Genomic DNA, 14186 nt, shown 5'->3' with positions numbered 1-14186 from the left:
ATGCTCAAACCATAACTTGCAAAACCCTCCCCTTAGAACATGATGACAACAAATGAAAATGAAAAAGGAAAATGAGACCTAGGGTTTTAGGCATGCCGTTAGGGATAGAACCAAACCTCCACCATTGATCCTCCTTCAGAAGACCTTGACCCTATATCATCACCATGGTGGTTGAGCGTGAACCAGAAGAGGACCTTACCCCTCATGTGGACAAGACTAGGTGGCAATAGGATAATATGCCACGCAAGGGAGGACAATAATGTAACTTTACCCCAGTTGTACAAGGGTGAGGTGTGTACCTAGTTGTACACTAGTTATATGCCCCACTCACACTCCAACACTTGATTTGGAAACAACGTGAGACATTGATTTAAAAAAAAACCGTAATCAATATATTTTATATAAGTTAAGTGGAATACAAAGAAGAGTGAGAGGATAATTGTATAGGGGCGTTAAAAGTAATAAAAAGGAAAACCATGTTCCAATAACACCTCAGATACATAATTCCCAACCTTTATCATTCTGACATAAGAAATCTGCTTATAACATCTATAATTATAATGAAAGCTTGCATAACCTTTTCCTTTTCATCTAAACCCTTGATATGCATGAGAAAATAAAATAAAATAAAATTATTTTGATGTGGAGACATGAAATTGACAATGATGCTTCTCTAATTTAAGAATATACCAAAATACCAACCCATAGTGAGTTCCATACATTAATCAATGTTACAAAATCATGGTTATATGACAAGTTTCTATATGGTGATAAATGGTTACAATGGAATAATGGAGCTAGTGTATACATATTTTCTTTATTTAAATTAGTTCCTAACTGATAGGATGATAAATTCATAGAATCTAAGTTGTTTTATTTAGTATTATACAAGATATTTCAAGATTACCACAACGATATATGTTACACAACTAATGAGATAGTACATAATTAGAAAAAACAATGCAAACTTAGAAACATTCACAATAATTCACTGCCTTCAATTGATCTAGTTGAGTCGTTGAAGATGAAGAAGCTATAAAATTTCATATATATTCCAAGGAGAATGGGTTGGTGATAATTTGTAAATTGTATAAGAATAAATTTATAAAAGACATAGAGTTTGAGAGGCTTGGACATAGGGATTATGTTGTTAGGCATAACTGGATGACAAATATTATGGATGAAAGTGTCTACAATTGTAGTATTGCTTTCATATCTCATAAATGAAAGTTCAAGTTGATTAATTATAGCATGCATGCAAATTATTATTCATTTGAATGTTAGGTGATTAGAAATGAAGTGGATTTGATATTATCTATGACAATTATAGAGCAAGGATCAATCATTTTTGTATGATCTAATCCAAGGAACTATATGTATATGAAATTTATATTTTATTGTAGTTATTAAAAACATAATTCTTTTTTATTATCTTCCTTAAAAGTATCTAATAATTCTTTTAGCGCTTAAAGGAGTCATAAATTTCAACAAATCAATTTTGAACTTCAAAGAGAAATGAAAGAGATAATATGTCTACAAGGATCACATTTAATAACCTTAGAAGAAGAGATAAAGCATGTGAAACATAATATGATAAACTAAATGAGTTTCATTAGAAGAAATCTATTAACAAAAGTTAATTTGAAATAACCCAAGGCTTTCTTAGAAAATGCTAGCATTCCTTCTGGTGGAAGGTTTGTTATATTTGTCAATAATTTCAGATAGGTTTTTCCTATTCTGGATAAACCTGTATATATGTTTTAAGGTCTCACAAAAAAACTATAGAAATCACACATAATATTTATCCCTTGATACCATGTTTCAGCAAGATGAAACAAGCACTAAGCAACAATGTTTTTGCTAATGTTCATAATTGTTAGTGATGCAATGATAACCACAAAGGACTAAAATTTACATATGACTTATGTTTATACATTTGTGAATGTTTCGAGAAAAGAGTGATTTCATAAGGAAATATATATATTTTTACAACAAATGATGAGATACAAAATCATGACAAGATATGTTTAAGAAAGCTCAATTGTTCAATTGTAATATGTATTGCTACTAGAAAAAAAAAATCAACTACTCTATGGAAATCAATGAGGAGGACTTGAAACCTGATTTACTTATTATGCTTTGAGCTAAGATGATGCTTACATTGAACATATGGATTGGTGTAAGATGCATTAATGGTGCTCTTTGAGTTTCTAAACAAATTGTGTAGATATTTGAAATTTTAACCCAAAACCATTGACATATGTTTTAGTAAGTTATAATAGTCATGAGGGAGGTCCATGGACTAAATCATTCCCTTTAATAATCCATATTACACCTATTGAAAGAGGTAATAAAATTATGTTTCTTTCAACCCTGCTAGGGGCTTAGCAATCCATAAGTCATAAAGATTCTGACACTGGAGAATGCTACTATTAATATTAGGGAACAAGATATATAGGTTATGAAGTTTAGTGTAATACATCAAGTTAACAACTTGAATGTTCCACAATTTCAACCTCTCTTTTCATATGTTTCATATAAAAACATGACAAACTTGTAGCTATGACTATAAGAATAGTAGGCCCAAATAGATTGATATTGATCGCAAGGTAAAATATTTGTAATTGATTGCATTCATATTAATCACGGTTTTCATCCTTCAACATTGTTATGTTATTTCTATTTAATTTATTGTTGATGTAAAATATTGAAATATACTTCCAAATAATATTTTCTATATTTTTAAACAAACAAAGGAAATTTAGTACATTTAAAATGATTAGATTCATCTTAGAGTCCAAATGTATACATATACATAATTTTGATTATCTACATGTGTCAGTACACCAAAAACTAAAGAAAATAAATTGATAATGAATTATAATTAGAAATAAGTAAATTTCAATTAAATGACCAAGTAAGTGAATTTCAAATGACCCCACACACACAGCATAACTATAATGAAAATCAATGAAAGGAATTTGTCATTGGTGTTTCTACATAATATTCTCTATATTTTCAAACAAATTGTATAAATTAAATAAATTTCATAACTATAATGAAAATCAATGAAAGGAATTTGTCATTGGTGTTTCTAGATAATATTCTCTATATTTTCAAACAAATTGTATAAATTGAATAAATTTCAAATAATTAATTAATCTTTTTATATATATATATATATATATATATATATATATATATAAAACCAAATTAAATTTATTTTAACCCCAAATCTATTAATTACTAAACTGATCAATTTTCTCTAAAATTCAATTTAAATAAAACTTTACATTTATAAACATTTATTCCTCCATAAAACTAAATAAATACAATGATAATCACTAAAATGATCAATTTTCTCTGAAATTAAATTTAAATAAAACTTTACGTTTCTAAACATTTAATCCTTCATAAAACTAAATAAGTACAATGAATACAAGTTTAAATTCCTCGTAACACTAAATAAATACATGATTAAAATGAATATAATTTAAGGTATTTTAATTATTTAACAAAGAAAATTCATATAGGAAGAACATTATCGACATGTTTTTCATCTTTTATAATTTTATAATAATATTTTACTATTTGATCAAAATGACCCCACACGGCTTTCAAAAACATATATATTAAAAATAACAAAGAAGTTGTTACGCCATATTAATATTTATAGCACTGCTTAAAAACTTCAAAAATCAAGATGATGTCGCCTTCTTTTTGCAAGAGGATGAGCACTGACAATAGAATAAATGAAGATATATATTTTAATATAGGGCATTGATGTATAGTTGAGAATCAATCACGTTGTCACAGAATATCTTAAACAGTGGCCACAACGTTCATGGCATTATGAATAATAAATTAGAATATCAGCGCGGCACTCTTATTCAAACATCACTATCACAAGCACGAAAAGACAGAGCACTGAATTAACGTTGCAGCAGAGGTAGAAGAAATGTCACGTTGAATTAGGCAATGGATGGAGGATGATCTGAGCTCCATACTGAGGGTAAAGCATCATGAGAACAGCCGGTGCATGTTTGTATGAAGGAGAAATCTCGAAAGAAAAGCGCTGTAAAATCATTGCCAAGACAACCTTGGCCTCAATCAAACTGAAATTTCGGCCTATGCATGCCCTCGGTCCAGTACCAAATGGAATAAATGCCCATGGATGTTTTACAGCCCCTGCAACTCCCATCGAAAATCTTGCTGGATTGAATTCGTTCACATCATCTCCCCACAAAGTTTGATCATGGTGAATGGCCAAGATTGGAATCAGTACCTCCATGCCTTGTGGAAGATTAAGACTCCCAAGTTTGACTTCGTGCTTTGTCCGTCTGACCATAGCTACTAATGCTGGATATAGTCTCATAGACTCTTTCACAATCATGTCCAACTGAAAGGAAAACAAGAAAAAACAGAAATCACATCAATACATTGATTTATCGTTATAAATTTATAACCCAATTACGTAAACAATTGTTGATCTTACGATTCTGAGTTGGTTCAAACTATTTCTGTTTGGCGCATCGTTACCACACACGTCTTGAACTTGCTTCCGAGCCAATTGCTGCCAGTCTTGATGGATGGCCAGAAGAACCACTGTCCATGTTAACATATTTGAAATGGTCTGCCTGCCTGCAAAGAAGAAAGTCTTGCATTCCTCTATTATATCTCCAATTCCAACAGCACAAACACTAGGGTTAGCCTGGTCTCCACTAGCTTTTGCTTTCGCATCCATCATTAGCCCTAGCAAATCAGTTGAAACGGGTCTCTTAACGCATGTATCCTTTTCTCTTCTCTGGATTAGCTTTATCATAGATGACCTAATTTCTTTGGCCAGTTTCCATTGATGCAGGTTCTTTTTCGTAGGCAAAAACCTGAGACACAATTCGAGCCCTTCTCTTCATATTGAATCAAAACTGAAACTGAAAGAACTGCATTATAGATATAATTTCTCAAATATGAATGTCGAGGAAAATTTCAAACCCTAGACAAATGGAAATGTTTTTCTAGTGTCTATTGCAATATAATACTTGTGGCGAAAGATTGGTGAATGATAAACACAAAAAAGCATGGAATATTATTGAAGATCGAGAAAGGAATATGACCTCCAAAAGCACGCCACAGAAAAATTGCTCAAAGCTTCTGAAGCAAAGATGAATTGTTCAGATTGCATATGAAATATGCTTTTCCCTTCCTCGTAGCTGGTACCAAAAGCTGCTCCTGCAATGATATCTGCACTGAGAATCTCAAACTGTTCACAAACGTCTATCTCAGTTACGCCTTCTTCAATGGAACTTTTCCATTTGTTTAGCATATTCGTGGCACTCCCAGCAATCAGAGGAATCAATGTCTGTTATGCACACAGATAACTAGATGAAAAGTGCAGTATTATATACATTTTAAAAGTTTATAAAAACTGAAAAGTTTCAGATCATATTCAGAAGAACTCAGCTTGATGTATTACTTTCAAGTTCTCGGTGGAGAAGGCAGGATTTATGATTCTTCTGTGCTGTACCCATTTCTCTCCTTTCAAATTTAAGAGTCCGTCTCCTTCCAATTTCTTTATAATAGGGTGAGACTCCGCTTTTTCATAATCGGTATGGTTTAATGACAATATCTCCTTGATTAGCTCAGGGTCTGCAATAGTTAGTCTTGCAGTAGGGCCAAACCAGATGAGAAAAGTACTCCCTGTAAAAACAGAACAATAGAAAGTCAATTAAGATGACCTTTCCAACTATTTCTTTGAACTTCGAAAATATCATAAAACAAAAAATTATATGAAGCAGCAACACTTCACCATAGGACTTCTTCCACTGATGGTAGAATGGCAGCACTCGACCAAGAATATCATGAGAGAAGCCCAGAGTTTGAAAACTCGCTTGTTTCACCATTTTCACCATCTCTTTGGCATTCCCAAGAAATAGCTTATACGGAGGGCCTGTTATTCCCTGTGATTCGAAATGCTTCCGTATTTTCAGAGGTTTCCACCATACAAATCTTATTACTTCCGCGACTACTGTAATAAAAAGTACAGTGGAAGCTGCTAAACAAGAAATCCACAAGGCTCCCTCCATTATCTCAATATTTCTTCCTGCACTCACAACCCTGAAAAGCTAAATGGTTATAATGTTTTTCAAATTCAGAACACTGCATGTGTCTCAGCATTATTAACATAGTGATGACGGACAGATGGATCTGTTGCTGTAAGTCATGAGCGCCATGTTCATTGACGTGTTAATCGGTGAAAGCTTTTTAATTTGCAATAAAATACAGACGATAGTAACTTACTGTGTTTCTAATGGGCAGTTTCAATCCGGCGGAGGCGGATAGGACAGATTGCGCATACAAGCACGCGCACATTCCGGGTGGCCAGAGCACATATTATATGGTCGTTGGCATGAGTGCATTGACGAAAAAAGGATTATTGAAAATTGTTTTTGTTGCCGCGAGAGCATTGGCGAAGAAACAATTATTGAAAGCCATCTATATTACTTTATTCGTTCATGGAATCTATACCTCCGGATTTAAAATTTAAGTGACTTTCCGCTGAATTATTGGACAGCTTTATGGAAAGCTGCTGTTACTTGTAGTCAACTTGTCATTAGTTAAAAAGAAGCAGACAACTGTCACAGAGAAAACAACTTGTGCATTTAGCATCTATAGTCAAATATCTTCCGAGCCTGAATGGTTCCTTTGATTGTATCATGTACCTTTACGGAAAATGACTACCTGAGTTTGTTGAATTAAAATGATGTCAACTATTCAATTCACATCAATAATGTATTCTCTTAAGATATCCAAAGTCAAGAGGGTAAAACGCCGATGATTCTACTATTATTATGACTTCATGAGAGGGACATTTAAAAAAAAATATGGTTCTGTTATGATTTGTTTATTTTAGTGTGTATTTAAGAAAATAATAGATTTATTGTTTATTATTAACAACCTTTAAGATTGTGTGGGAGGATTGTTTTTTTATATTTTTAATTATAATTTTTTTTGTTTTATGCTGGTTTGTTTTGGAAAAGATTTTTATAAATTTAATTTCATTATCAATAATTATCAAGTGGATGGATGATAGAGATTTTATTTTCATGGAATATTATATAATATTTATAATAGTATGTAGAAATCAAAGGTTGAAATTTATTGACAAAGTAGTTATATCATTTTCTCATTTTTAGTTAAATTGATTAAATTAAAGAAAAGTCATATGGACAAGTGTCATATGAAATGAGTTATATTTTTTTGTGCATGTGCTATCACTAAGTCATGGTATTATGAACAAGAATAGGCTAAAAATATCCATGGTAAATTGGTAAATCTCCATGGTTAAAAATCTTATTCCATGTCTTTTTAAATGCAACTATGTTTAGGAGTAGGGATTTAACCTACAAAGTAGTTATGTCACCTACAAAGTAGTTATGTCATTTTCCCCCTTTTAATTAAATTGATTAAATTAAAAAAAAAATCATATGGACAAGTGTCTTATGAAATGAGTTATGGCTTTTTATACATGTGCTATTGCTAAGTCGTGGTATTGTAAACAAGCATATTACAGACTAAAAACGTGCATGGTTAGAAAGCTTGTTCCATGCTTTCTTAAATGAATATATGTTTAGCAGGCCCCGCGCGCATGCCCGCGTGCACGCACACACACATATATATAATTAAAAAGGATAATAATGATTTAAAATAAAGTTACAATTTAGTTAGTTTTTATGATTATTTTTTTTTAGCAATGTGAAATATTTGACGAAGAATTTTTTTTTAAACTTATGATTTAATTTATATAGCTACACTAGTAAATACATTAAACGAACAAACCCACATCAACCTCTATAAAATTACCCATTCATCTTATACAAATTTATTTTATAAACGTTCTAAATAACATGGGAATTTTTTCTAATAAATTAAAAGGTCTTCATGTAATTATCAACATCATAATTATTAAACATAGACAAAAGTATTGGAAAACATATTAGGATAAGCAGTCATTGCATTTATTATTCACAATAATGTACATTTATACATTTCCTTGTGACCCTTGGTCTCCACATACCAAGTGGTCTCTTGGATTCTAGTGACTATTCACATTCCACACCAACCCTTAGTGGATTAGGTGTCCAACATTCCCCCCTTAATTCGAAGGGGTATATACGAGTCCAAGAAGAGAGCTCTAATACAAAAATACATCAATGCATGGTGGTAGTAAGTTGAATGTTCTCTCTAAGATGATGACATAAGGTGGGAGAACTTGAGGTCTCAATCAATGATGCTTTAAGGATTACCACCAACACTAGAACACTTAATGTAGTTCCTCAAACTCTTCCAAATATGGAAAGAAGTTGAGATCTTCTACTAGAGGAAGTGCTCTTAATACTTTATAGAGGGAAACCTTCAACCTGGAAGAAGGGAGGTTTGTAACCTATGGTGGTTTAAGGAAGCCACCAACTAAAGTAACACTTAGTGCGATTACCGGAACTCTTCCAAAGATAACAAGAAGTTGAAGTCTTTTGCTAGAGGAAGTGCTCCCTAATGCTTTGAAGAGGGAGACCTTCAACCTAGAAAAGGGAGGTCTGGAACCTACGGTGGTTTAATGAAGGCCATCAACTGAAGGCATTCTTAGGGGCTTCTATATCTCTGGATACAACTCTGAATTTGGCTATGGTTGTGAGTGTTTGTAGGCTTAGGCAATAGGTTTGGGTTGTGGCTTAGACTTGCTTGATATATCTTTGAAACATGTAGACGACCATCAATTTCCCCGTGTGAGATACAAGGTGAGAAGATGAAGAAAACTCAATTGCAATATTTTTCAGTCCACATGAACAAATTGTGTAATATCAGAGAAATATCTTCTTGATTGTTGAAGCTCATTTCTAAGAAACAATCCATCCAAGGTGAATCTTAGTTCTTACAAGAGGTTTGTTTTTGAAGCATTTGTTTGAAGAATGAGTGTGTTGTTCACTATGCTTGCATAGGTGAAGATCAAAACATTAATCCTTCACATGGCCAACTCGGTCACAATGTTGGCATTTCACAATTTTTGCCTACTTTGGAAGATGAACAAGATCTGAAACAAGTGAATATGAGCTACCATGAAGAAAACCTACACTTTGAAATTTGATTTTCTTTGAGTATTTTGGAGTATGAAATGATAACTACTTATGATATCTAAGACCTATTATGTGCTTTTTGTTGAAAAGATCTTCCCAAGGTATGATGATGGACTTGGGAAGTGTAGGGTGAATTTATGCTTCTGCGTACACAATTTCTCCTGAAATTGGAACTTAATGGGGATAAACGTCAAATTTACTGACTTGATCATTTGTTGGCTACTAATTGGAGTTTTTCTCAAAGTCAAATAGGAGATTGTTCTGAATAATGAAGAGTTCAGAATGATGACTACGATGTTGTAAATTATCTTGCTGAAGATGTGATTGAAGCTGCAAAAATTCAATCTTTTCTTGTGCATTCTGAAAGTAGGTTTGATTGTTAAAGAGAGAGGTTTTGATAACTCTTACCACACAATTAATAGAGGAGAGTGTCAGAGTATTCAGTAACTCTAATACTTCATCAACTTTGTCCATTTTCTCAGCAAATGATAAGATAATATAAAAGGCTTAGTGTTAAACCCCAAATCAATACACATTATCTTTTTACTAGTGTAGTAAATGGGCACAAAGAAACTCCAATAGACACTTCCAGCCAAGAAAACACTATAGAACAACCCTTAAACTATTTGAATTGTAACATAAAAAATATTTTTATTATATAAGTTAGCTCTCATATAAACCATGTTGCATATATATAACTTGAATGGATTACCACTTACACCTCAAGCTCTGGAAAAGCATAAAGTGATACACCTATCACCTTTGAAATGAATGCATTTCTAGTTATATGACATACAGAGCTTTGAATCTGTTTCCATTATGCCTACAATGACTGAATCATGTTACCAACCTCTAGCTCTGAAAACTAGAGCACTCAATTGTCTTCATCTTTTCTATCTATTCTCTAATGAATCATCATCATTAGAACATGGTGTAAAATCCTAAATTTTGAAATCTTCTCAGAAACCTTGAAGGAATAAGAGTGTGGCTATTACAACTTAGTAAAGTTGACACTCGCCATTGAAAATAGAAATTATTTCTGCACACAACCGCCCTACGATACAAATTCAAACACATTTGAAGTTTCCATTTGTTGACCTAGAGAGAAATTTCCTTGTAGAGAATTGATCTTTTAGCCACAATGTGAATAAGCCTTGGAATAAGGTACATTAATGGGTACCAATGGATGAATGTCGACACCAAAAATGCAAGAAAAAATGGCTCAAATGTTGATAAATAGTAAGAAAAAGCTTGATGGAGGAGTGGATTCCTTTTTCCAAGCGATTTCTCAGATTATAGTGGTGGATATATGTGAAGGTATCAAGTTGCAGGATAAATTGCAAACTAGAGATGTGAAGATTTGAGATTCAGGCTCCATAATGCATTCAAAATATTCAATGCACTATTCAGACTATTCAGCAATGGCCATCAATGGCTTACACAGAAATGGCTTGCAAATAGAGAAATACAAATCTTATGCCAGTGAATAGGTTCACTTCACAAAGTGTTGATTCTTATGATTTGATAGTGTGAGAAGGGTTGACAGATGAGAGAGCACTTAGAAATGAAAAAAAATATTTCAAAGGAATTTTATTCAATGAAAATACCTAAAGTAATAATGATAGTCAACCACATACAACTATACACTTAGTGCTTCAGCTCACATATAACAGCGAGATCCACATGTGTGGGAAATTATCCTTTGATTGTCAGCTCAAATATTTATAGAAACGCTTGTATAAACAAATGTCCATCACAAATACTTTACCAATGCACCGACGAGGAGCTCTAAACCACAAAAAGAGATGCCACAAATGATGAAGTCATGGAGAGGCTCACATCATCACACTGTAACTATGAATCTTCCCACTATTCAAAAACAGAGATAACCTTTGGATGAAGAAAGGAGAAAGAACATGCAACTTCCATTGGTTTGCAAGAACAAATCTAAGCGAGATCATGAAAATTGCAGAGAGTGTTAGAGTTTTAGTCACTAATAGTGGATTGTTAGGATTAAGCAATGACAGAGTGAAGGGTATGAGTGATGGTAGGCCTAAGGGGATTTTTTATGTATAGTTCGGTCATATATAATTAAGAAAATTCAGGATTTGACCATAACTAAGATAATTCAAGCTGCCAAATTATATTAGCATCGATAATGGAAAATACATAAGTCATATGAAATAAATAAGTTTCATACCTAACAACCTTTAATATGGTGAGGATGGGTATCACTGAAAAATTTTAGGTCGAGTGGCATAAATGTTCACTTTTATAGGCATAGCATGAGTAGAAATTGACCTATATAAAGCCAAATTTTTAGACAAGGAAGAAATCACTAGAGAGAAGCAGTAGGTGAACCAAAATGTTCAAGATTATTCAAGAAACCATGAGCTCTGATACCATGTTAAACATAGAAAAAATAATGGACAATAGATTAACATAAGCATCCATTGGATTTATTATTCATAATAATATACATTTATACATTTCCTTGTGACCCTTTGTCTTCACATACCAATTTGTCTCTTAGACTTCCCTAATTGTTCGCATTCCACACCAACCCTTAGCGGATTAGGTTTCCAACAATAATGACTGACATTTATTACAATTTACCATATTAATATTCACTTTTAGTGTAATAAATCAATAGCATGTTCAAGAAAAACAAGGAAAAAAACACTTACTACATTAACCATGATGTACTTGGATATTGTCCATTACCACATGGTTTTCATTACGCTTCAACATAAGTGTATGCATATATACCTTGGGAATGGAAATGACATATGCAAAAAAACATGCACCATGATATGAATAGTCGATATAAATTCATGTAGTGATCACATTATTTCTTAATTATATTAGTTATCAGTATGATATATAAAAGCTTAATATCTTCTTAAGTACTAATTTAATTGAAATTATAGATATCCTTATTTAATTAATAATAATTTCAAATTTTATTAAACATATTTAAGATATGAGAAAATTAAATAATATATAAACATTATTATCATTGTGATGATAGGTGTTCTATAGTTGAATATGGGGTGATGTTGTTGGAATTGGTGCTTACATCTTGTAGATGAAAGTTAGTTTTTGAGTTGTTAGATATTATTGAGATAATTTGTTAAAATCTCATCCTAAATTAAGAATAAGTTAGATCTCATAACAAGTTAAGAACTCTTTATAACATAGTTATAGTAGAGTGTGTGTAGTTTTTTAGTGCGCAATTATTTCTCTAAATTGGTATCGGAGCTTTTACATCTAGGGTAGCTCCCTCCTTGGAGAGATTGTGAATATGGGAAAAATGTGAGAATTATTTACTACATAAATAGATTAGAGTAGGTATAGATTATTGTTTTTGTGAATGTGGACTATGTAAATTGTTTTCTTACTATCAAACAATGCCATTATAAGCCTCTAGAGAAAGAAGAGATCACTGTGCAAATTCCAGAGCCTGTAGATGGATGCCATGTCAGTTGATTTAGTCCACATAGGAAGTATTGAGTTGAAGAAAAAATCCCCCGTCGTCTATCAATTGATACTAAGAATTGTTAGGTGATGTTGGAAAAAGGTTAGATGTGCACATGTATGATCTGGATATTTTTCCATTTTAAATAGAAGCGAAGAGTTTGAACTCACATATGATTGGAACTATATCAATGGTTTTGCAGCTTGTTTTTAAGAATAAATAACTCACATATGATTGAAACTGTATTGATGGTTCTATAACTTGTTTGTAAAACATAATATCAAACTCATTTATTTCAATCTATCTAAGAGTCAAGGTTGGCATTCACAATGAGCATCAACAAGGGCATGGTTATATAAATTGTTGTTGGTACCATCTATGCCATATATGCCATCATAGTGGTTGGAGAGATGTTGAAAAAGTTTCCACATTCTTATTGTTTATGTCTACTTATTTCCATTTAATGGATACACATCTAACAAATCTTATGCTATTTTCCTTGGACTAGTCAATCACTTCATTTTATCCTTCCATATGGTGAATGAAAATATAATGATTGAAGGCTAAAGTGTGACTAACCAATTGTATTATTGTCAGTGCAAGAATTATTGTTGTTGCATAGTCTATGGTGTTCAATCTCTCCTCTGTTGCGTCAAATAATAAATACCATGCAATTGTTACAACACAAGATGATAGATCAATCATTACAAGGTATGGGTGTTGGTGAAGCTTTTTCTTCGCAGGGTGAGAATGATTTAAAACTTTGGATTTTTTATATCATGCCCATTTTCAATCTTTTTTGTCATCTCTGAATAGGATATGCTACCAGAAAAGAACTTAGAGTAACTCAATGTGCTCAAAAGGACAGTCAAGATGTGGGTCACGCATTTCAAATTCTTCAACTTTAGTTGCCACAAATATAAGAATTTACAAAGACTATGCTTTGTATTATGTTGTGGTTAATTTCCATTTCAATTTTAAGTAGTGGATATGAAAGTAGAATGATTGGAGCCAACTATAAATGTTGAGAAGTAATTCTAATAAAATTATACTTGAGATATTTTTAAAGGTTTTGAAGTATGTTCAATAGTACTATTGTTTGTAACATACAATGTTAAAGGTGAAAGAGGTAATGGTAAAATAAAATTATATTTCGAAAGCTAAATAAGAGCAAGTGTAGGTAAATTATCAGCATGGATGATTGTCCAATTAGTTTGGAAGTGGAGGATCTAGGGAAGGATCCCTAATTGGTTGTTGAAGACAGAAGAGTGGTCTACTAGTGAGGTTATGAGATAGATTGTGGATGTTTTTGAGTAATTGAATCCAAGGGATCCATGATTCAGGAGTTCAAGAGTGGAAATGAAGAATTTAGCCTGGGAGCTACCCCTTTATGAGTGTTATGAGATAAATTTATGGAGCTCAACCTAGCTTGGGAATTGTAAACTATTTAAATAATATTTTATTATGTATTTTGTTTTCTAAGGGCGATTTCAATTTTTTTTTGTAATATAAGCATTTAGGGGGGCGTTGGTATTAATGCTTACATACTGTAAGTAAAAATTCGTTGGTGAGTTGTTACA

At 32.3% G+C, this 14186-nt stretch overlaps 1 protein-coding gene across 1 annotated transcript; it reads right to left on the bottom strand.

Moving 5' to 3' along the window:
- Nucleotides 1–3887: 3887 nt before the first annotated feature.
- Nucleotides 3888–6108, bottom strand: LOC149208780 (cytochrome P450 734A1-like). Its single transcript, XM_089394145.1, has 5 exons — nt 5807–6108; nt 5474–5697; nt 5143–5359; nt 4496–4902; nt 3888–4399 (listed from the first exon to the last, which is right to left on the bottom strand). Exons 1-5 carry the CDS (start codon nt 6081–6083, stop codon nt 3962–3964), a joined length of 1563 nt encoding a protein of 520 aa, XP_089250271.1. The 5' UTR covers nt 6084–6108; the 3' UTR covers nt 3888–3961.
- Between the last annotated feature and the right edge of the window lie 8078 nt (nt 6109–14186).

Source organism: Pinus tabuliformis, chromosome 1_2 (assembly GCF_031772625.1).
Source record: "Pinus tabuliformis cultivar Carrire ecotype Pingquan chromosome 1_2, CPIR1, whole genome shotgun sequence".
Classification (NCBI taxonomy): Eukaryota; Viridiplantae; Streptophyta; class Pinopsida; order Pinales; family Pinaceae; genus Pinus; species Pinus tabuliformis.
Note: the sequence above shows the minus strand (reverse complement) of the source record. Positions and strands in the feature narration are given on the sequence as shown.

Coding starts and splice junctions, on each gene's coding strand:
- LOC149208780 (XM_089394145.1), bottom strand. CDS start 6,083: ATGGAGGGAGCCTTGTGGATTTCTTGTTTAGCAGCTTCCACTGTACTT. Junction 5,360..5,473: donor TCTCCACCGAGAACTTGAAA/GTAATACATCAA, acceptor TGTGCATAACAG/ACATTGATTCCTCTGATTGC. Junction 4,400..4,495: donor GTTTGAACCAACTCAGAATC/GTAAGATCAACA, acceptor TTTTCCTTTCAG/TTGGACATGATTGTGAAAGA.